Raw genomic sequence first — 25370 nt, forward strand, 5'->3', positions numbered from 1 at the left:
TTGTAATTTAGTTTTTAGCGCCTTTGAGGTGCTTTGGTACCATGAGGTGCAAGCATTGTCGTAGTACCCTTGAATGAGTGCTCCTGCCAGAGTCTTCAGGGTATTCTTGTTTACCAGTGAGGAGATCCGGTACAAGAATCGAGTTTGTTGGTTGATATATAAAACTCAGGTATACTCAGCCTATGCATTCAGGGAGCCGGTAGAAACTACAACGCAACTATTACCCCCCTATTATGAGTACTGTCTATCTGTATGTCATGTATGTCATATGATGAATTGAAAATGGGGGACCCTGATGTAAACAAGACGAAAGTCTTTCTCTGGTCTGCATCTCCTTAACAATTGTGATTGATTGATTGATTGATTGAAAACTTTATTAACAGATTGCAGAATGGGTACAGTAGTACAGCTCAATACATACAATTGTTAAGGGGATGCAGACCAGAGAAAGACTTTCGTCTTGTTTACATCAGGGTCCCCCATTTTCAATTAATCGTAACATATATGACATACAGATAGACAGTACTGCTACATCTATACATTTATGACATACCAGATTTGCAAATACAGTACTGTTTGTGATACGAAAATAACCCAGAAAAAAAGTATATACATTTGACGTAGAAACTGTACATTGGAGGAGGTTGGGTAGGTGGGGGGGTGTTGGGTAGGAGTGGGGGGGGGGGGTGTTGGGTAGGAGGGGTGGGTGGAGGACACTGTACAACTGTACAAGCAAAACTGTACATTGGAATATTGACAAGACCAGGATGTGTGTATTGAGCTGTACTGTATTGTACCCATTCTGCAATCTGTTAATAAAATGTTCAATCAATCAATCAAACCCTGACATGATATGTAATAATAACCTAAATAAGCGGTGGCGTGACTGAATATTGACTGAATGAGATCTTCACGTAATATCTTCTGTGCTGAATACTGCCGAGCAGCGGGTCTGACTGTGACGGGTCACTTTTAAAAACAGCGTTGTCATGAAAAATACTTTTGTATGACTGAAAACAATAACATAGAGCACGCACACACACACGCTACTGGTTGGTTTACGGAGAAACAGCGTAATGACACCTTCCCCAAACAATAACTTCTAAATACTTCTTCTGACCCCGACCCATAGATGATCTGGTGTGTGTATATAAATAAATACATATATATATAAATATACACACACAGACACAAGACACAACAGTATAACCCTCACCCCATTGGTTGGACACACAGGCAACACCATAATGTGCACGTTAATTCACCTTGGCTGTAGGACTTACCCCCCTCCACATGGCACGACCCCCCGGCCACTGAATAGGACATCCGACGGCTCCTGGTGGTGGGGACACTACTGGACCCCTTGTCGGGGTGGTGGTCGTGGACAAGGACATGGTCCGAATCCTGGAGAGACGGGCCGGAGCCGTAACCTGGCGACCCGCGGGGGGTGTCCCTGCCACCGGTCAAGAGACGATCAGTGTCCTGGACACCGGGGTGACCGGTCAAAAGACGCTCCTTTTCCATCCAGGAAGTCTGTCCGCGGGCAGAGCGCAACTGGTGTGTATTATTCTATGCCGTGCGTAATAACGCGCTACAGCACAACGAGACGTGTCTCGGAACAGAAAGTACAGTAAGGCAGGCTGACAGACAGTCATGTACAGTGGAAAGCCATTTAGATCCACAGACGATACGACTTGTCACTTTTATTAACCAGACCTCTCGAGTCCCATGTTTCGCTTTTCAAGTTCCTGGAGTTTCAACACAAGCGCGTCAACACTATAGGAGGGGGGACTGTTTTTAGGAAACTCCTCCGCTCCTCCTCCTCCAACTCCCCGCCAGCCAGTCCCCAAGTATCACCTTACAGTACACTCGTGCTGCTACAGTCATACTGTATAGTGTATATTATGTATAGACAATCAATGACAACTCATGGGACAATCACTGGCTGCCACAATACCGGGCGGAGCGCCGCAGAGTTGGCGGAGAGAAGGCGCACCTCAAGTGAACCCGGTCATGACGCGTAAAAGATACAAAGAGAAAGCCGATCCATAATAATAATACAAAATATAAGAATAATGCAACAAAGTTAGCATTTTGCCCCAAGAGCTCACACTTTGATTACATGTAACTGGGAATAAGTCTAATTGTGTGTAGCCTAACTATTATAACTACACTTTAGTTTAAAAACTGAGCGTCATCTGGTCATTTTTAAACTATCAGCTAATTTTATTCAACCAAAACTGTGTAAAATGCAATTAATAAATAGTTCAAATTAATTTAATTGAGCTCAATTCGATTTCAAACGGCACATAGTCTTTTTTATTATGTATAGGTTACTAATACTTATTTAATAAATAATAATGAACCCCGATCCCTTTTTGATTACAGTGTAGGGCTGTCAAAATGTATGCTTTAACTTTGGAGATTAATTTAAATTATTTAAAGCATTAAAATAAATTAATTTGGATTAATCTATGGAGTGAAAAATCTTCAACATTCTGAACTTTCAGCAGTATATATTTGCTTGTTCGGATATAAGAAAGAGGTCTAGCTGAGTCAATGTTGATGGTTTTGTTGAACATTTGTATTTCACAGGAGAGAAACTGTATTCAAAGAAAGCTATTAAAATAGTCTTTGAATAAAAATATACTTTCTTTGTGTTGATTTTACATTAATTCCATGATTTTACTCAAGTAAATATCTGTTACAAGCTTCGGTCTTAAGTAGAAAAATGCTATTTTTAATCTAGATTAATTACAGATTTTTTTTAGATTAATTAGTTATTTTTTTTAATCTATTGACAGCACTAATAATAATACAAATATAAGAATGAATAATGCAACAACGTTAGCATTTGCACCAAGAGCTCACACTTTGATTACATGTAACATGGCAATAAGTCTAATTGTGTGTAGCCTCTATTATAAGTGAATAAACCACTTTGAGTGAGTGAGTGAGACTGACCGGGAGAGAGTTATAATGAGTGAAAACTCCGGTCTCTCTCACTCACACACACGCTCACACTCTCTCTCACACACACACACGCACGCAGTGTGAATAATTGAACAGAAGAGTTTGAATTATAAAACATGTTTAATGATGACTGATATGCCTTTTATCAAACCTTTGTAGACAAGCCCGATTTACCATAATGCAAGGACATCAATAATAAAGACATTTCGACGGTCTAGTATTGACATTAATACAGTATAATTTGAGGAAACTTCAAACTGTTGAACAGGCTTACACAATAATGGAGATATGGATTGAAAACGAACAATAAGTAGCATACACTAACAATCACTTATTTTATTTGACAGATTTGATTTTCTATATGCAAAGTAGGAGACTCATATTTAATTATACTTTTTTCAACTGACACAAAACATTTAGAACATAATTATCAGGACTAGACAATATGGAGAACATATATATCGGTATTGCAAATATTTTGAGATATTTTCATACAACCTCCAATATCCTTTATTATGACAATTTTCTATTTACATTTTAAAATTTAGTCCATATATAATTTTCATGTAGATCACAATACTTTCAGTAGCATATTGTGAGAATACATTTATTTACACACGGAGGAAGTGAACGTGTGGGAGGTTCACACTATTTCCCCCAGATCACACCATTTCCCTGCTGAACAGGCGCCCCGACCGACCAGTAGGAGTCGCAGTTTACAACGACCAGGACGCGTACATACCCCACCGGCTTCCCACCTGCTAACACACTGTGTTAGTAGGGAGGACGACTGACCAAGCCGGAGGTTCCACTGACAGCTGGATTCAATCTCAGAGTCTCTGCGGTGGTAGACGAGTGCTTAGTCCACTGCGCGCTACCCAGCCACCCTTCGCGATGATCAATCTTGCAATATGTACCTATTATTTCTATGTGTGAGGGAAGCATTTCTGCCAGACTCCTCTCAATCTCACTTTTTATCATGAACTATTCTGTGTATAATCAAAAATATATTTAAAATGCCAATACATTATTCGTCATCATGTGGCTATTTCCTTCTTTCACATTGTGACATCAGTGTGGATAGACACATTATGGTAAATGGTGCATTTTATTTGTTTCATTTAATTTGTTCCTCACATTTTTACGCATTCACTCACACGTTCACACTGACGATGGAGGCGACCATGCAAGGTGCCAACCTGCACATCGGGAGCAATTAGGGGTTAAGTGTCTTGCCCAAGGACACATCGACACGCTGCCTGGGAGGAGCGGGAATCGAACCGGGAACCTCTGAATTGCCAGACGACTGCTCTACCTCCTGAGCCACTGTCACCCCCTTAGAGGGGACATATTATGGAAAATGCATTATGCCTAATCCCAGAAGTGAAGTCCAACGAGCTCCAGCCACTTTGGAATAGGAGGGCTTTGGTGCTCCACAGCAGAGGACAGTACATAAGCAAACCTTTCACCAGGCACTGCAGAATAAGAGTGAAACACTGGAGCACTCATACCGTCGTCTATACGTTTATTGCAGGGGGCGTGACTGTCGTTTGGACAAGCGTCTTCCTCAGAGGCAACAGCCTAGTCTTTGTATGGACCGATGGTCTGACATGTTAGGTGCTGCTGGTGGGGAAAATGCCATTATGCACTCCTTGCCGGGTTTGAAGTTTTCAGATCAAAAGACGAGCTGTTCAGAATTGCTTATCCCATCACGATGTCACAATGGGATGCATTGGCTTTGATTAAAGAAAGTGGCATTTTCTTGGTTCAAATAAGTGTTGAATACAATACAATATGAAGACTATGAAAAGGATTAGACTCTGGAGTTATCTTTTGCTTTTCTACAGGTTTGATTGTTCATTTGTTGCTCATTTTTGTTCTAGTTGTTTTGTTTTGGATTTGTTTAAATTTGCACTTTAGTGCAAGGAATGGCTGTATGCGCCGACCATCAAATTTCCTTTTCGATTATGGGTGTATTTGATTATAATAAATAAATGAATTATAGGAATTTGTAATGTACTGTAATACACTACCATGTGCGAAACAAAATAAAATGAAATTAATAGCTCTACATTCTGACAGCCATCACTGATAGTGTCTGATCAGTAACATGGCACTTTTTATTTTTCTGGTATCCCATTCCACTTTATCCAATCAGGGGAAGGAACCCTGGATATTTTACTTATTTCAAGACATCTTGCCAAGCCAGGTTTGCTTACTGCACTGTCAGATGAACCCCAATGTACAGTTTCCTCCCCCTCAAATGTATATATTCTCTTTTAGAAACTCTGTCTGTAAATAAACAGTACTGTATATTTGTATATTATCTTGTATGTCATAAATGTCATTACGAATTGAAAATGGGGGACCCTGATGTAAACAAGACGGAAATCTTTCTCTGGTCTGCATCCTCTTAACAAATGTGTGTATTGAGCCGTACTATTGTACCCATTCTGCAATCTGTTAATACAATTTTCAATCAATCAATCAATCAATTGAACAACTGTACATTGGAGGTGGTTGGGTCAGGGTGGGGGGGGGGGGGACTGTACATTGGAGGGGGTTGGGTTTGGACATTTACAGGGGCCAGTTTCGGATTGCAGTCTCCCGTAGGTGCTCTTTTAGAGAGGTTTTGAAGGTGGGTAGTGATTCACATTCCTTTACAGCTGTGGGTAGGGCGTTCCACATTGTTGTTGCATAGTTGCGAAACGTGTTTAGTCCCTTGTTTGAGCCGAATCTGGGTTTAACATGATTTGTGGAGCTCCCTCTGGTGTACAAGGCAAGAAAGAGGTGCTGGAAAATAAATAATAAAAATTAGACTAGTTTCTTTGCCAACATTTTCTAAAGACATTATAAATGTTAGAAAATAGTTCACGTGAAAAGCCTGAACTATGTAGTACTGAATTGTGGAGTTAGACCTGTTTTTCACAATTTCTGTGTTTATGCATAACCCTAACCCTACATAAAAACTAGAGCACATGCTCATGGTTCTCCCAGAGTAGCTCAAAGGTGTAGCAAAGCTGATGCTAACCGTTTCATGTATGTGAATGGAAAATGCTAAAACACCTAGCGCCATACTCCAGGAGGTCTAGTTAAATAAAAAACACAGATGTGGGTCTAAACTAGTTTGCTAGTTAGTCAATTACTCAATATTTCTAACCAAGTAGGGTCTATTTGATAGATTTGGTCGTTTATAGCAAAACCTTTAAGTTAATGCTAACCGTTTCATGTATGTGAATGGAAAATGCAAAAGAGGTTAGTGCCATACTCCATTTATAATAGTTAACATTTTCAATCATTCAAATTAGGCTGGGTGGTTAATAACACATTATTCTGTGGTGTGATGAACTCACTTTAACAAACACGTTACACAGATTCAAGGAAGTCTTGTAAAATTGTTGAAAAGATACATAACATGTCCCCTTTAAGGTTTAGGATAATTCATAAAATAAAACTTTGCTTCATAAACTGGAATACTGGATAACCAAACCAACCAATGATATACAATTATGAACACGTATGTCAGGATAAATGTGTGTTATCTGGCCAGGTCATGGATAGACCTTAGCCAGTACCACAGGGACGGTTGATGACATGTCAGGGGGTTTCTCAGGGATGGTCCAGGAGGGTGGAGTTATCAGGACATCACTGATGATTGGCCTGTCCTGCCTCCATCCGAGATACCTCGGGAAGGAAAAGAGTCCAATGTCAATCACCAACAATGAGAATGGAAGGAAAAGAGTCCAATGTCAATCACCAACAATGAGAATAGAAGGAAAAGAGTCCAATGTCAATCACCAACAATGAGAATGGAAGCAACTACCTTTAGCTTCATTCTGAAACAACAACGGTTGTTCACTCTTGAATCAACACCATTCATTACTTGATAGAAAATTATTTACATTTACATTTAGTCATTTAGCGGACGCTTTTATCGAAAGCGACTTACAAGTCAGCAGGAAGGGTACAACTCTTTCAGCTCGGTAACAATGTTCATCAAACAGTGCTGAAACTTGGGTGCTGCAGTGTTACGTGCACAGTAGTACTAGAGACATATTAGTATAGTAGGAAGAGTGCATGATAGTATAAGACAGTAAGAAAGTAACAAGGCAAAAACATCTGAATCAAACTGTGAGGTTTTGCCCGCTGCTCACCACCTTTTCTCTGTTTTCTTTAAGCCTACTGTTAGAAATTCCCTTCTCACTCACTCTCTCTAGCCCCCACCCTCTCGTTCTTTACTCTCGTTTACTCTCAGTGGCCACACCTGGACTATTATCAATTACCTCTCGCACCTGTGGTGGCAGGCTAATTAGTTCCCCTGTGGGCTTTAAATACGAGGGCTCTTCCCCTCGTTTCGGCTTGGGGTCGTGTTGTATTCATGCTGAGTCATATTCTCTAACATCTAGACTCTTTCGGGAGATCCTCTGGTCTACCAATGCTGTATATGGATTTCTCCAGCCTTGAGATGTTTTGCTCCAGCCTTCGTCTGCTGTCGCCGTAGCCTGTGGAGGAGACTGTTCTGCGCTCCCTGTAACTTCCACGGGAGGCACCCCAGCGTTCCACTGCAGACCCCAGCGCAGCTGTTCGTCCTGACGCACATCTAGACCAACGCGCATCTTCCGGACCCTCGGGCTTGGCACGCTCTCCAGTCACCAGCGCGCAACGCGCATCTGCAAGGGCTTGGCACGCTCTCCAGTCACCAGCGCGCAACGCGCATCTTCAAGGGCTTGGCACGCTCTCCAGTCTCCAGCGCGCAACGCGCATCTTCAAGGGCTTGGCACGCTCTCCAGTCTCCAGCGCGCAACGCGCATCTTCAAGGGCTTGGCACGCTCTCCAGTCTCCAGCGCGCAACGCGCATCTTCCAAGGATCCTCGTGCTTGGCACACTCCTCCTCGCAGACGCACCCCGAGGCGTCTCTCGGTTCCGACGCGCACACCAAGGTGTGGCGCGCACTCTGTTCCTCGGCTCCGACAGCGGCTACCCGGTGGACGACACCCTCGCCACCGCCACTGTTCCGACGCGCACACCAAGGTGTGGCGCGCACTCTGTTCCTCGGCTCCGACAGTCGGCTACCCGGTGGACGACACCCTCGCCACCGCCACTGTTCCAGCACTCTGTTCCTCGGCTCGGACAGCCAGCCACCCGGTGGCGATGCCCTCGCCCCGCTGCTGTCCCTGTACCTTTACGCATACGCCTGGGTGAGTTTTGATTGTGATGTCACTCACCCAGCGTAGTGCCCTTGCCCCCGTTCCCGCTGCTGTCCCTGTACCTTTACGCATACGCCTGGGTGAGTTTTGATTGTGATGTCACTCACTCAGCGTAATGCTTTTTGCCCCCGTTCCCGCTGCTGTCCCTGTACCTTTACGCATACGCCTGGGTGAGTTTTGATTGTGATGTCACTCACTCAGCGTAATGCCTCTTGCCCCCGTTCCCGCTGCTGTCCCTGTACCTTTACGCATACGCCTGGGTGAGTTTTGATTGTGATGTCACTCACTCAGCGTAATGCCTCTTGCCCCCGTCTCGCTGCTGTTCCTGTACCATTACGCATACGCCTGGGTGAGTTTTGATTGTGATGTCACTCACCCAGCGTAGTGCCTCCTTTAGTTCTCACTTAGATAGTATTTTTGGACATTACATCTCCCCCTGTGTGTTTGTCACACGAAGATATTATTATTTTGTTACTTTGTTTATTTGGACTGTTCTGCATCTGCTCTGTTTGTTCCCTTTTGAATATTAACCCTCTCCTCTGTTCTGCAGAGCGGCCCAGATGTTTTCCCACCAGTCCCCAGTTCCTCCCTGTCCCCAGCCCGCCTCCGCGGGTCTCTGTCCCCAGTTCCTCCCTGTTCCCCAGCCCGCCTCCGCGGGCCTCAGTCCCCTCTGTCCCTAGTTCTCCCCTTCTAGTTCCACCTAGTTCCTGGTCCCTAGTTCTCCCCTTCTAGTTCCACCTAGTTCCTTGTCCCTAGTTCTCCTAGTCCCCAGTTCTCCTGTTCCCTAGCTCTCCTTGTCCCGACATCTCCTAGTCTCTAGTTCCTCTGTTTCTTTAAGCCTTCCCCTAGCGTTCCTTTAATGTTCCCCTAGCGTTCCTTTAACCTTCCCTTAGTGTTCCCCTTTTCCTGCCCGCCTCTTAAAGGCACCTTTCCTTCCCCTCATATTATATTCCTGTATTTGTGATTCTCCCTTAAAGGGACAGTGCCCTTTTCCCTGTTTTTTCCCTGTTGTTCAATAAATATCTGTTTCTTGGCAAACCATCATACCTGTCTTGTGTTGTGCGATTGGGGTCGGTTACAAACCATAACACAAACATTGCCACTGACAACTGTGGATATCATAATTCATCAAATGGTTATTTGGCTAAATTACAGTTTAGCCAAACTATAAACTATGTTCATGTCTTATAGGTGAAAGGTTGGAAAGTACATTTAACAGCATCAAAGTAGCGTTGATCTAATAACAATACATTGGTAACTGTACTCTGTTATAGTCACTCAAAAAAGTTATCCGATTACAGATTCTGTTAAAATAAATACTAAAATAGACACAAACATCTATGTCCACACATTCAACATGTATGGTTCTAAGTCATAAAATGGAATATAATAGGCGGCTGGGTGGCGTAGCGGAGATTGAGCTCGTCACCAATGCAAGAGACTCCCGGTATCGAATCCCAGTCTCAGCATTGCCTTCGGCTTGGGCCGGCCGTCGTACTGGCTCATTTGGCAGAGTCAGCGGGTGGGAAGTCGATGGGTGGGGATTGGACGTTGTGGACAGTGACCCCTACAGGTCGGTTGGGAGACGCCTGCACAGCAGAGACAGGAAGTGGCGAGGGTAGTGTGAGCCTCTCCCATGCGTTACACCAATGAGAGTTCGCGCTGGCAGGCGAAAATATGTGACAGGCTGCCTCCTCGTGTGCCGGAGGGAACACGTGATGCAAGGCTTCTATCCTCTCTACAACCGACCAGTGGGGGGCATAGTCGAGCAACGTTCAAGACAGGGGAGGGGAGAATTGGATACACGAAATTGGGATGGGAGAAAAAATAGAAAGGAGAAAAAGTGGATAAAAAAATTCAATAAAATGGAATATAATGTCAATTGAACTTCATATTCCGCAGAGACCAAAAAGATAGCATTATTAATAGGAATACTCAAGTGGATTACCTTCCTGGTAAATTTCTTTAGGTAATCAGTAAATCTCTAAATGGCTTACATTTTAAGAAACCTTGCACACCGCACATGACAGATATCTCAAAACAGAAAGACACTTTGTTTTTGAAGAAAACTCTTTTTGTTTTGTTTTTGGAGAGCCGTCATTCCCATGTTTGTCATGCATTCTTTGTGATCTATTGGTTGTGGCAGAGCACCAAGCCAGGAGGCTGCATACTGCTGTCCCCTGGTGAAACCTTGTGAATACGTTGTTATTCAACACATTGAGTGCCACGCCCCTTCCGGGAAGTGACCTGGCCTTGCCGTCCATTAACCCCATGTAAACGTAGTTGTACTTTGTAGACCTAAACCTATATTTTATAGTATAGCTATGGGTCTAATAACGCCGTCGAGTCTCATTGAGCTGCTTCTGGTCAACGTGCAAAAAACATCCGTACATTTCCGTTTTATAATATATTTTTTTAAATCCACTTTTTCTCCTTATTTTCAATTTTTTCTCCCATCCCAATTTCGCCTCGCCAATTGTCCCTTCAATTCTCCCCTCCCCTGTCTCGAATGTTGCTAGACTATGCCTCCCACTGGTCGGCTGCAGTGAGGACCAAGCCTTGCATCACGTGTCCCCTCCGGTAGATCTACGTGAACGGCAGTCAATGTGTTAAGTTAAGCACTCAGTGATGAAGCCCTTTCTGAGTGAAACGTTGTGAATACGGTGTTATTCACCGTCACATTGTTCCCTTCTCTACCTGGTTGTCGATACATCTGAACTGCCAGGTCCAGAGGGTGTTGTAGAGGAAAGGTCGGAGGTCAAAGCGGTTGTCGTCGGGGCTGTAGCTCTCGGCGTGGTAGGCCGGGGTCACCGTGGTCATCTTGTGGCGGTTCACCGAGTACATCCTGAAGAAGTGCTTCACCTTCACGGCCACCTGGGGACAAAACACAAGTGGACATTCATTGATCAAGTGTGGATTTTCAGTCTCAACCTCCTTGCGGTTATACGCGTCCGTGACTTAATTGAAATGCTGTAACATGATAAAGGTAGTTGGATCACAATGTATCATATATGATATTGATCATTATGTTACGGAATCAAATTACATTTTTTATTTGATTTATTAGACGATTGTAACAAATACATTTACAGGTATTAGACGATTGTAATAAATACACGTCGAGGATAAAACACAATAAAGTCAGAGACTTGTTTCCATTGTGGTCCTTGGTCTGCCACAAACACGACACACAGTATCACAAAGAACAGACACCGTGTACAACGTGGAAATCATCTTAAGAACTAAACGATTTGCATTGCATGAATAAAATAAATATAGCTACCCAAGATACAATAATGTTAATGATAACAATCTACGGGTTGATTATGACCACCTGTTGTTTGAAAGCAAGATGTCTGATGGAACACTGCTGCCTGTGTGGGAGGGGCCTGACCTGCATGGGGGGGGGATCTCATCCTTCTAGGTGGGGGATGAGTTTACAGATCATGCTGTAGGGGCCTGACCTGCATGGGGGGGGGGTCTCATCCTTCCAGGTGGGGGATGAGTTTACAGATCATGCTGTAGGGGCCTGACCTGCATGGGGGGGGGGGGGGGGGGGATCTCATCCTTCCAGGTGGGGGATGAGTTTACAGATCATGCTGTAGGGGCCTGACCTGCATGGGGGAGAGCTCATCCTTCCAGGTGTGGATGAGTTTACAGATCATGCTGTGGGGGCCTGACCTGCATGGGGGAGAGCTCATCCTTCCAGGTGGGGGATGAGTTTACAGAACATGCTGTAAGGGCCTGACCTGCATGGTGGGGGGGGGGATCTCATCCTTCCAGGTGGGGGATGAGTTTACAGATCATGCTGTAGGGGCCTGACCTGCATGGGGGAGAGCTCATCCTTCCAGGTGTGGATGAGTTTACAGAACATGCTGTAGGGGCCGCACTTAGAGATCTTCCTCAGCCGGCCAATCACTGACAGCTCAGAGTAGCTCATCCCCATGTCAGCCTGATGGTGAACGATAGACATGAAGAAATGGAGGATAGAGTAGAGGAGGGGTAGGGGAGAGAGGAGTGGAGAGAAATAATGCAGGGAGTGATGGGTGTAAGAACAGAGAGAGAGAGAGCGAAAGGAAGAAAGGGAATAATCATATTATTGTTCTTATTTTATATTGTCATCTTTTTTTCCTGCCTGTACCTCCCCTCCCCCATGCTGCTATGATGCCTGCATTTCTCCAAGTAAATCAATAAAGGAACACTTTATTATTTAGTACTGTAAGCAAGCATAGGCCAGAAATAGAATAATGTATTCATTCATATATTCAGTATTCATTATTCTATATCTGTGACTGTGAAATACTGTACATTGATTGAACAATAGGCCCATTTCAAAGTAAACATTTCGACTTGTCATAGATGGCAGGTGTAACTATATAGAATAATTAACTATTCTATACAGTATATATGCTTACACCTGCTGTTCGCACTATTCGCAGTGTTCCTGACGTGGCTATACCATTATTAAGTTATTCCCGATGATGCCTGTGTCTGTTGCTCCCACTGAGACACATTCCCAGGGTTAGAATTCATTTAGGGTGTTATCTAGGGAACGCTGTGGCAAAGGATAGACCGTTTATTATCTATTCTTATACCCAGAGGACAAATGCTCGTACAATTTTGACTTGGCACCAGAAAGGCCAAGGAGGTCATTTTATTTCAACTGTTTTTTAATTTAGAAATGTTAGGAAGCAATTAGGGATGTCCGATATTATCGTCCTACCGATATTATCGGCCGATATTGGCATTAAAATGTGAAATTATCGGTATCGGTTTTCAAAAAAAGAAAAAAAATTGATTTCTTTCTTTTTTTACATTTATGCAACCTTTATTTACCCAGGCAAGCAAGTAAGAACAAATTCTGATCTTATTTATTGTCAAAAGTATGCATAATGTTGTGTTAATTCCACAACAAGAGATATGTAATGTTAATTACCTGAAATTATTCAGTTTTTTGGGGGGGGGAAACCCTGCATATATCAGTATCGGTTGATATCGGTATCGGAAATTAAGAGTTGGACAATATCGGTATAGGTAAAAAAGCCAATATAGAACATCCCTAAAGCAATAAAAGCCCTGCATGTACATGTCCTGGACTTCTCCTAAATATGTGCCTCTATATTTCAGTCTAACATAATTATTCGACTACATTTACAAAACACAAAAGAGTTGAGCATTTCTACCTAGAAAGGCCATTTTGACCCCATAGGGTTTAGATAGTGCATCCTCCCAGTCTTTGCTTTTTCTCCACTCTGGCTGGTGTCTATTGACTAACAATAATTTCTGATAGCTTTTTCAAGAAAAGTTCAAACCCAGCCGTGCTAAAGTCAAGGGACAACGGAATATTTTTAGCCTAAAACATGAAACAGCTATTATTAGCTAGCTGAAGGATCTCAATAGGCTTTTATCAGTACTCCTCTACAAAGACCGCAGTAACTCCAAGTTGTGAAACTGAGAAAAATTACTTCAATCTCCTGTCCCACCAAATGTATTGTTAGTAGTAAAGATAGTATATTTGCCTATTTTGGGCAGAGATAAATGTTCAACCCAAAGGTATGTATTTGGTACAAAAGTAAACGAGGTATTGTTCGTACTAGAGTAGCCTATAATAAAATATCTGAATTGTTTTATAAATCAGCAAATTTTCAGAAGATGAAAATGTTTATCTTCTTCCTTTTATGGTAAGCAGGTTGTGTTATCTGATTAATTAATAATAAACAATAACATTAACACTTTGACTGCCGGAAAACGCTTAAAAGCGTCATTCCCGGCCATGCTCAAGTTGCCGGAGGACGCTTTACAGCGTCCTTATATCAATATTTCAAAAATCTGCGATCGGATTCATATTTCCCCTCCGCTGGCCTGAGATCCACCAGGAGGACCCACTGAGCTCTCTGGCGGTTCAGGAGCGCCATCTGGTGGGCGATCGGCGCAATCGCCAAACAGGAAGTGCTATGGAGGTTGTGCTGGTCGGCCGTATTACTTCCGGGCACTCTGTTTGGCTACCGGGACTCGATCTCGACACAATACATAGCGATCGATTGCCAATAACTCGATAAACAACATGATTTGGACATATATACTATTATACAAGCTGGAAATGGACCCGATATTTCTACATACCATAATAGGTAAATGACTGTTCCACGCTCATCGCCCAACGGCGCGAGGAGGATACGGTAAGATTCAGCGTTATTTTTTATCGTATTCCATATAAACTGTTATGATGAAAATATCACCCACACTAGATGAATGATATAACGCTGCCCACGGAATTATAAACGATCCCCCGCCCATCCGGTCATCATCAGATCATACGTAGATCATTCTAGAAGTACGTCCAATTGAAATTTTTTATATCGCCCCGATTGCCATCAAACTGTATTTCATCATCAATATAATGCATTTGGGGCTATATATCACGTTCTGGAGAAAGCTGCAGAAAGAGATGAAAACATACTTATACATTAGACCAGGGGTCGGCAACCCTAGGCACACGTGCCTGCATAGGCACGCGGGGGCATTTGCATAGGCACAGGGGGCAGCAGAAAAAAAAAATATATATATATATAATTTTTTTTTTTTTTTGCTCTGAAATATTATAGTGAAATATTTTGCACTGTTGTCGCATTTATCTTGTTGAAATCCCCCCACAGGTTCTTTTTACTACCACATATTTAATTGAGACCCTTTATTTGTTTATTATTTCAATTTAGCTGGAAATACATTGCTACATCATTCAGTAACATTTGCAGAGCCTTATAAGAAAAACATTATTACGGTCACCATTGTGACCAGTGGGATTAATCAACAATTTTTATTATTTATTTTTCTATTTCATTGAACATTGCACATGTTAAAAGCCATTTTTTTTACTCAAAATGTGAGTATTACCAAGTCAACTTGTGTTCTTAAAACAATGACAATAAACATAGTTTTATTAGGTTGAAATAATGTGGTTGTGTACTTATTTTTCTGTTAACTTATTATGGATTGAAAACTGAAAACCTTAATGCACAGTAACTGAACTCAATATTTTTAAGTTCTGGTAACGTATTATTTTTTTTTTTTTACAGTGTAGTCTTGCGATCAATCAAAACTTATTTACACGATATACCTCACATTCACCCTCCATTCACATCCTGGTGTTCTCCATTAGGCCTGTAGGTGGAGCTATGACAGAACACGTACAGTACACACACCGATGTGAAGGGGAATTTCTCCATAGACAAATAGCGCTGGCAATCCACAGTCATTTTCCGGATTTCTGGCCGGCACCCATAGTGTTAATTAGAATGATTGTGTCTTATTACCTATCCCAAGATTAACAAATCCATTCAGTTTTAGATTTGTATTTATTAGATTTGTATTTATTATGATTAGTCAGAAAGACTGCTATGGTCATTCTAGTGTTAAATTAAAACGCCAGGTTGAAAGTTTAGAGAATCCAGAGGAAGTGATTTGTGTTTAAACTAAATCTTCAAAGAGCCTTCCCTTATGACACATTAAAAAACCATTGTTTAGATTTAGATTTTCAGTAATATCTAGTGGAAAGTACTTCCAAGAGATGAGCCTTTTCCAAACCAATTCACACGGTCAAATAAAGAGAAATGACATGGCATAAAACAATGTTTTTTATTGCTTGATAAGGCAAGACCAAGAAAATATTTTATTGGGTTTTATAATTGCATTTATCACCCTTCCTATGCTTTCTAATATTATTTTGTTACCATTAGCATGCTAATGCTAATAACTACGAGGAGAGCAGTCAGTGTTTGTGTGTTTTTTACCGTTAGCATGCTAATGCTAATAACTATAAGGAGAGCAGTCAGTGTTTGTGTGTTTTTTACCGTTAGCATGCTAATGCTAATAACTATACGGAGAGCAGTCAGTGTTTGCGTGTTTGCTACCGTTAGCATGCTAATGCTAATAACTATACGGAGAGCAGTCAGTGTTTGCGTGTTTGTTACCGTTAGCATGCTAATGCTAATAACTATAAGGAGAGCAGTCGGTGTGTTTGTCTGCGTGTTTGTTAGCGTTAGCATGCTAACGCTAATAACTACGAGGAGAGCAGTCAGTGTTTGCGTGTTTGTTACCGTTAGCATGCTAATGCTAATAACTATAAGGAGAGCAGTCAGTGTGTTTGTCTGTGTGTTTGTTAGCGTTAGCATGCTAACGCTAATAACTACGAGGAGAGCAGTCAGTGTTTGTGTGTTTTTTACCATTAGCATGCTAATGCTAATAACTATACGGAGAGCAGTCAGTGTTTGCATGTTTGTTACCGTTAGCATGCTAATGCTAATAACTATACAGAGAGCAGTCAGTGTTTGCGTGTTTGTTACCGTTAGCATGCTAATGCTAATAACTATAAGGAGAGCAGTCGGTGTGTTTGTCTGCGTGTTTGTTCCCGTTAGCATGCTAATGCTAATAACTATAAGGAGAGCAGTCAGTGTTTGTCTGTGTGTTTGTTAGCATTAGCATGCTAATGCTAATAACTATAAGGAGAGCAGTCAGTGTTTGTCTGTGTGTTTGTTAGCGTTAGCATACTAATGCTAATAACTATAAGGAGAGCAGTCAGTGTTTGTCTGGTGTTTGTTACCGTTAGCATGCTAATGATAATAACTATAAGGAGAGCAGTCGTGTTTGCCTGTGTGTTTGTTAGCGTTATCATGCTAATGCTAATAACTACGAGGAGAGCAGTCAGTGTGTTTGTCTGTGTGTTTGTTAGCGTTAGCATACTAATGCTAATAACTATAAGGAGAGCAGTCAGTGTGTTTGTCTGTGTGTTTGTTAGCGTTAGCATACTAATGCTAATAACTACGAGGAGAGCAGTCAGTGTTTGTGTGTTTTTTACCGTTAGCATGCTAATGCTAATAACTATAAGGAGAGCAGTCAGTGTTTGTGTGTTTTTTACCGTTAGCATGCTAATGCTAATAACTATACGGAGAGCAGTCAGTGTTTGCGTGTTTGTTACCATTAGCATGCTAATGCTAATAACTATAAGGAGAGCAGTCGGTGTGTTTGTCTGTGTGGTTACGCTAATAACTATAAGGAGAGCAGTCAGTGTTTGTTTGCGTGTTTGTTACCGTTAGCATGCTAATGATAATAACTATAAGGAGAGCAGTCGGTGTTTGTCTGTGTGGTTGTTAGCGTTAGCATGCTAACGCTAATAACTACGAGGAGAGCAGTCTGTGTTTGTCTGTGTGGTTGTTAGCGTTAGCATGCTAACGCTAATAACTACGAGGAGAGCAGTCAGTGTTTGTCTGTCTATGTCCGGCACGCCGCCTGGTGGAGATTTGCGCTCTACTTTCTAGTTGATATGACCTACCGGCCTGTAAAATGTCACACATTGTTCCTTCAATGACCTGCACTAGTACTACCTCATCAGGGTGCGACCTGTGATTACCTCATCAGTCTGGGACACCTGTCCATCCGTCAGGGGCTCCAGCTCAGCGGTGGGCGGGGCAGCCAGGATGCTGTGTAGAGAATGCAAAATGTTGATAATATCAAACATGATATGAATACAAGTTGCCACCTCCTGTATTTATGGAATCTGATTAATCTGTTCATCCATCCATCTTTCTTTATACCCACATATCAGCACTGTTGAAAGAAAACCTTGCATCTCTAAAAGGTTTGCTTTTTGGCCATAAAGACATTTAACATCCGTACACTTTTTGAAATCATACAGTTGAGTTGTGAATGGGTTTCCTGAGTGGTGGAATCTACTCAATAAAGACTCGGTAAACATTTACATTTGAGTAAAAACATGAAAGGGTTTCACATGACAGTGGCAATGACTTTTTAATGGGGTTGGCCCTTGCAATTGTTCTCTATTATTTAATAGCCGTTTTGCTAGGACCACCTTATTTACAACCAATATTTAAACAGTCAGTTTCTCAGTATGCTACTTTTTGGGAATGTGAATCGTCTTCCAGTTGGTGGAAAAAAACGTTGTTCCATTTCTTACATGAGCAGTGTGGGATCTGGCATTGCTAAAATATGGCTAAATAACCAAATATTTGTCAAAACTGTCTACGCTGAGAAGTGTTATACATATATATATAAAAATGAATTCCGTATTGTTCATGTGTGAGACATTCTGTTATGGTGGACAGAGTTTCTATAGGCTGGAACCTGATAATGTGTATCTTAAATAAATGGTAAATTTTTACCCATTCACTCACACATTCACACACCAACGGCAGAGGCAACCATGCAAGGTGCCAGCCTGCTCATCGAGAGCAATTAGGGGTTAAGTGTCTGGGAGTGTGAATGTGTGCATTCATTTATAATAAAATTTTTTTTGACTTTATGGTGTTTTTGTTTTGTTCTTGATTTATTGTGAAGTTTCTTCTTGACTTGTTTAAAGGAGACGTGTCTGGCCCATGGGGACATTAACGTGTGTTGTCGGGCCTTACAAATAAATTTGATTTGATTTGATTTAAGTGTCTCGCTCATTCAAGGACACTTCGACACACTGCCCGGGAGGCGTGGGCATCGAACCGGGAACCTCCGGATTACCAGAAGACTGCTCTACTTCCGGAGCCACTGGTCGTACCTTCTGAGTGACGTCAGCTGGAACTGTTCCACACAGTACTGCAGGAAGCTCTTCAGGTCAGTCTTGCTGATCCCTCCAATCGGGTTGATATCAGCACTAGAGCAGTCATACTTGGTAAAGTAACCTGTTAGACTGAGGAGGAGAGAGAGAGAAGGGGAGAGGGGAGATATAGAGGGGGAGGAGAGAGGAGGGAGAGAGAGGGGGGGAGGAGAGAGAGGAGAGGGAAAGAGAGGAGGGGGGAGGAGAGAGGCATTGTTACTCACAAGTCCAGAGGACAGAGTGCCCCCTGCTGGACAACAACACCACTTTCCGACAGCAGCCTTGACCGGGGCTCGAACCGGTGATCTTTCGATCATGAGTCTGGAGCTCTGCTCATGTAGCCACGCTGTCCGTTATTGTCTGTCCGTTAATGTCGCACCGAAAACAAAGCAATAATTCCTTGTATGTGAAAAGACCTTTCTGATTCAGATTCTGATTCTGATACAGAGAGTGGAAGAGCGTCTGCGAAGTGAGCCACGAGGCCAAGGATACTTTCAGCCTTATTGTAAAATAAATCAAGGTTTTGCATACAGAAGAAAAGTCAGGCAGTTCTTATAAGATAACAGCGTGGGATGAATACTGATAAGCTGTACCTGGCTAGCAGGACCCGAGTCCCTAATATTTTATTATTATGAGAGAGTTGGTCGTCAGAGTTGTTCCAGACAAAACATGCTCCCTGTACCCCAGATCATTTATGCCAGTAAGCTGGTTTATTGTAAATGGAGTAAAGGAATATTACACTAAATATTGCACAAGGACTGTAAGAGGGTGAACATGTGATTTTTCCATAATAGTATGCACCAGTGTTGTAGGACTCCGACTTGTTAATTGATAAATACAAGATAAATACTTGAGTCCATGTGACTCGGACTTGGACTCGAACACTGGGGACTCGAGACTCGAGATTTAGTGACTTGACTACAACACTGGTATGCACGTACACTCACTCACATTATGCAAAGGAAGCCACGGAAGTGGGACAGCATTTCTGCAGACAGATGGTCTACAGACAAACTATTCTAAATCCCAAATTTAATATAATAAAAGAAATCCCCAAATCTCCAAATTCCACACACTAACGTTTCAGTCACATGTGGCTTCATGCAAATTATGTTTTCTAACAGAAAACCGGCCCCAGCTGACATGTACCGGCCCCAGCTGACATGTACCGGCCCCAGCTGACATGTACCGGCCCCAGCTGACATGTACCGGCCCCAGCTCACATGTACCGGCCACAGCTGACATGCACCAGTACCTCTCGTCCACGTTGGCTGAGCCCAGCACCAGCAGGCCCCCCGGTCGGCCCTGGGCCCACAGACTCAGCTGGGCAAAGAGGTAGGCTAGGACCATCCTGACACGAGCCTGGAGGGACACAAGAGTGCACGCACGCACGCACACACACACACCACACACCACACACCACACACACACACACACACACACACACACACACACACACACACACACACACACACACACACACACACACACACACACACACACACACACACACACACCCAGTTTGAAACAATCTGCTCAGTCATACAGAATCTCAACAGAATCTCATTCTTCCAGTAGATTCCTATATAATTTTTTTTAACGTTTTCCTCCAATAGTCTTGAAATCCTGTAGGATTGCTTTCAAGTAGGATGATGGATCCCATTGGATTTGATTGTCTATTCATTCTGTACTGAGAGAATCCCATTATTAGATTCTATTACACTTTAAAGGTTGTGGAGAAATGGATTAGACCTACTTTTCATGTTGTTGAATCACACAGGACCAAAAACAAAAAAACACTACAAAATCCTACATGTTGCTCAAATCTACTATAACCTCAGAAATAATCCACACTGCTGATCCCACGTTGGAAACCTGACTAACTCACCTGTACCTCTCGCAGTGCCAGCTTCTCTCTGGTGCCTCTAACTCACTAAGGCTGTCCCCGAATGGTCGTTCGAACCTTCGTTTTTAATAATAAAAAATATATATTTAAAATAAAATTTAAATGTTATTTTCTTTAATAAATATATATATATATATTTTTTTATAAATATCCTCAAACTAAATCCTCAATTTGAATAAAGTGATGAATCTGATACATTTTTTTTTTTTTTATTAAATCAACTTTCCAGCCCCAGACCCAGCCCAGGGAGAAGCCCCAGCCCAACTAAATCAATTAAATCAACTTTCTTTAATGAATATAACTCATCAGTTTCTTTTAATACTATAATATTAGTGTAGCCTAATCTTTATCTGCAACTGTGAAGAAAAACCCTATAATATTAGTGTAGCCTAATATTTATCGGCAACTGTGAAAAAACAACATTGGTTTAAACAGAATGAATAGAAAAAAATATAATTATTTTAAAGTATTTATTTTTATTAAAGATTTAACATTTGAATGTTAACACTTTGGTCGCCAGGCTTATATTCAGAATAAACCATCCCACGCCAGCTCTATTTGTCTATGGAGAAGTTCCCCTTCTTTGCAGGGCTATAACTTTTTAAATTGTATTGCTAAATTGACATTACTATGGCCCATTCAACATCAAGTATCTATTGTTCAGGGTGTAGCAACGTTATACTTTTTCATTCACATATTCATACTAAAATACGGTCTAAAGTATAAGTATGTTTTTATCATTTTCTGCAGCTTTCTCCAGAACGTGATTTATAGCCCTAAATGCATTATATTGATGATTGTATACAGTTTGATAGCAATCGGCGCGAGATAAAACTTTTCAAATGGACGTGCTTCTAGAAGTTACTACTTATCATCTGATGTTGACCGGATGGGGGGGGGGGGGTCGTTTATAATTCCGTGGCCAACGTTAGATGATTCATCTAGTGTGGGTGATATGATCATCAGAGCAGTTTATATCGAACACGTTAAAAAATAACGCTGAATCTTACCGTAGCTTCCTCGGGCCGTTGGGCGATGAGCGTGGAGCAGAAATATTCCTATTATGGGATGTAGAAATATGCGATCCATTTCCAGGTTGTATAATAGTATATACGTCCAAATCATGTTGTTTATCGAGTTATTGGTAACGGATTGCTATCCATTGTGTCCAGCTCGAGTCCTGGGACTATTAGCGAGTGATCGGACCGAGCACCAGCTTCCATTTCCTGTTTCCGGTCTGGGCGATCCGCCGATCGGCCACCAGATGGCGCTCTTGAGCCGTTGGAGAGTTGAGAGGGGATCAACAGTAGATCTCAAGTCTCCGGGGGAGAAATATTTTTGAAATATTGATATCAAAGACGTGGTACGGCGTCTTTGGCAGAATGAGCATGGCGGGGAATGACGTGGTAAGGCGTTTTTGGCGACCATAGTGTTAATAGGAGCGGCTGGGTGGCGCAGCGGAGATTGCACTCGTCACCAATGCAAGAGACTCCGGTCTCGAATCCGGGTGTCAGCATTGCCTCCGGCTTGGGCCAGCCGTCATACTGGCTCAATTGGCAGAGTTAGCGGGTGGAAGTCGATGGGTGGTAATCTGGACGTTGTAAACAGCGACTCCTACAGGTCGGTTGGGGGACGCCTGCACAGCAGAGACAGGAAATAGCGGGGGTAGTGTGAGCCTCCCACACGTTACACCTCACCAATGAGAGTCCGCGCTGGCAGGTGAAAATATGTGACAGGCTGCCTCCCCGTGTACCGGAGGGGACACATGATGCAAGGCTTCTATCCTCCCTACAACCGACCTGTGGGGGGCATATGCGAGCAACGTTCAAGACAGGGGAGGGGAGAATTGGAAACACGAAATTGGGATGGGAGAAAAAAATTGAAAAATAAGGAGAAAGAGTGGATACAAAAATTATAATAATTTTAAATGTTGATTTAGAATTCGAATGCCAACGTAACGAACGAAGGTTAGAACGTTTGGGCTCAGCCCTATAACTCACCTGTACATTCTGCAGCGCCAGGTTCTCTCTGGTGCTTCCGCCGTTGGCGCGGAACTGGGGCCCAGCATGCCTTTCACCGCCATGTCAATGTTGATGTTCATGTGTGTGCTATAAGAGGTTAATTAAAGAAACAGTCATTAGTTCAGGAGGTTAATTAAAGAAACAGTCATCAGTTCAGGAGGTTAATTAAAGGAACAGTCATCAGTTCAGGAGGTTAATTAAAGAAACATTCATCAGTTCAGGAGGTTAATTAAAGAAACAGTCATCAGTTCAGGAGGTTAATTAAAGGAACAGTCATCAGTTCAGGAGGTTAATTAAAGAAACAGTCATCAGTTCAGGAGGTTAATTAAAGAAACAGTCATCAGTTCAGGAGGTTAATTAAAGAAACAGTCATCAGTTCAGGAGGTTAATTAGAATAGAATAGAATAGAATAGAATAGAATAGAATAGAAATACTTTTATTATCCCGTGGTAAATTTGACACTGCAAATCGCTCAACATTTAAACATTTAGACAGGACAGGTCACAAATTAGAATAATAACACAAAGGAGGTTAATTAAAGAAACAGTCATCAGTTCAGGAGATTAATTAAAGAAACAGTCATCGATTCAGGAGGTTAATTAAAGAAACAGTCATCAGGATCATTTGATGCTCTTTGTAGCTCAAAGAGTGCAAAAAAAGGTTAAATACTGTAAATAGTTTTTTGAGCTATTAAGTGTGCCCACTGCCTACCAAATCCCAAATCAAACCTATGCCCCTGTAGCCATAAAACAAATGATGTAAATACAAGAGTATGATGAGTATGACACTAATGTATTAAGAAAAGGTTGCAAGATGGGCAATAACTTCAATAAAGGAAGTGATACTTTCATAGCAGCTATCAGAGCAGGTGTGTCACTCAGGTGATCCTCACCTGCCGATCTGATTGGCCAGGTCCCTGGCTCTGCTCCGCGTCCCCTCTGAGGAGTTCTCGCTGGCCATGTAGCAGGTGGTGAAGACACGCCCACACAACTCTCTGGGCTCCTGAGGACTGTAGGACGCGTCCCCCACCACCCTGCGCACATCCTCCAGCACCTGGCTGTCTGAGAGAGCGAGGGAGGGAGAACAGGGAGAGAGGGAGGGATGGATAGTTGAAAGATGGGGGGAGGAGGAGGGAGAGGAGAGGAGAAGAGAGGTGGGTAGAGGAAAGGAGAAGAGGGGAGGGGAGAGCAGAGGAGAGGAGGGGAGAGGTGGGTAGAGAAGAGGAGAGGTGGGTAGAGAAGAGGAGGGGAGAGGAGAGGAGGGGAGAGGAGAGGAGAGGAGAAGAGGGGAGAGGAGGGTAGAGGAGTGGAGAAGAGGGGAGAGCAGAGGAGAGGATGGGCGGGGAGAGGTGGGTAGAGAAGAGGAGAGGTGGGTAGAGAATAGGAGAGGAGGGTAGAGGAGAGGAGAGGGGAGAGGGGAGAGCAGAGGGGAGAGGAGGGGTAGAGAGTGGAGTGTGGGTAGATGGAAGGTAGTGAGAGGTTAGTAGTTAGAGAGTTGGAGGAGAGGAGAAGGGAGAGGAGGGTGAGAGGTGGGTAGAAGAGGAGGAGAGAGAGGTGGGAGAGTGAGTGGAGAGGAGGGGAGAGGGTGGGTAGAGGTGGAAGTGAGAGGGAGAGGAGGGGATGAGTAGTGGAGAGTAGGGGAGAGTGAGAGTTGATGGGGAGAGAGAGGTGAGAGGTGGGAGAGGTGTAGGAGAGAGGTGAGGGGGAGAGAGTGGAAGGATGAGGAGAGGAGGGAGAGTAGAGAGAGGGAGGGAGGAGGAGAAGAGGGGAGAGGTGGGTAGAGGAGAGGAGAAGGGGGGAGAGGAGGGTAGAGGAGAGGAGAGAAGAGGGGAGAGGAGAGGAGAGGAGAGACGAGAAGAGGATAGCAGATGAGAGGAGGGGAGGGGACAGAAGAGGAGGGGAGAGGAGAGTAAAGGGAGGGGAGAGGAAGGGAGAGGAGAGATAGGATGGTAGAGGAGGATAGAAGAGGAGAGCGGAGAGGAGGGTAGAGGAGAGGAGGGGAGAGAGGGGAGAGGGAGGGGACAGAAGAGGAGAGGAGAGAAGGAGAGGGAGGGGACAGAAGAGGACAGGAGATGGGGGGATGGTTGGATTGGAGGGAGGGAGGGATGGAGGGAAGGAGGGGGAGAGATGGATGTTTTATAGAAAACATAAGAACATCCCATAATGTTGGTGTGTTTCTTTAACACATTGTCCGCCATGCATTGTACCCATCCTTACAGCCAGTGCTGTAACCCTATGGAGATGTTTACCTTCTTTGCAGGGCTATAATTTTTTAAATATTATAGCTATATCGACATTACTATGGCCCATTCGACATCGGGTATCTATCGTTCCGGATGTGGGAACGTTATATTTTTTCATTCATACATTGTCGTGTTGATACCGCCGTGAATATAAGTATGTTTTTAAGGTTTTCTGCAGTAATTCCTAAAACGCAAGTTATAGGCCCCAACACATATGATAGATTATCGATTGGCGTTTCTTTCCTATACACGCTATATTAAAAAAATTCAAATGTATATGATCGGTATACATTATGCTTCATCATGCGTTTATAATTCCTTGATCGTCAGTAGCGTCTTTTTTTACTATGGGTTGATACGTTGATCAGATGGATTGCAGTGAAATAACTAAACAATCGGGCTGAAAATAACGTTAGATTCC

General features: G+C 42.9%; 2 protein-coding genes across 2 annotated transcripts in view; both read right to left on the reverse strand.

Annotated features, from left to right (window-relative positions):
• The window catches only part of tpcn2 (two pore segment channel 2), an 84175-nt gene extending 82438 nt beyond the window's left edge, over nt 1–1737 (reverse strand). The window contains exon 1 of the mRNA XM_084308205.1: nt 1284–1737. Coding sequence (XP_084164331.1) covers nt 1284–1524 — 241 coding nt within the window. The 5' untranslated portion in view covers nt 1525–1737. The remainder of the gene's footprint in view (nt 1–1283) is intronic.
• Nucleotides 1738–3097: 1360 nt separating this feature from the next.
• The window catches only part of nadsyn1 (NAD synthetase 1), a 64741-nt gene continuing 42468 nt past the window's right edge, over nt 3098–25370 (reverse strand). The window contains 9 exon segments of the mRNA XM_084307581.1: nt 3098–6657; nt 10878–11054; nt 12004–12132; nt 17587–17656; nt 18742–18873; nt 20036–20142; nt 22687–22742; nt 22745–22794; nt 23600–23768. Of these exon segments, the coding sequence (XP_084163707.1) occupies nt 6619–6657; nt 10878–11054; nt 12004–12132; nt 17587–17656; nt 18742–18873; nt 20036–20142; nt 22687–22742; nt 22745–22794; nt 23600–23768 (929 nt within the window). The 3' untranslated portion in view covers nt 3098–6618.

The sequence above is a fragment of the Notolepis coatsorum genome, assembly GCF_963971535.1.
Source record: "Notolepis coatsorum genome assembly, chromosome: 2".
Taxonomy (NCBI): domain Eukaryota; kingdom Metazoa; phylum Chordata; class Actinopteri; order Aulopiformes; family Paralepididae; genus Notolepis; species Notolepis coatsorum.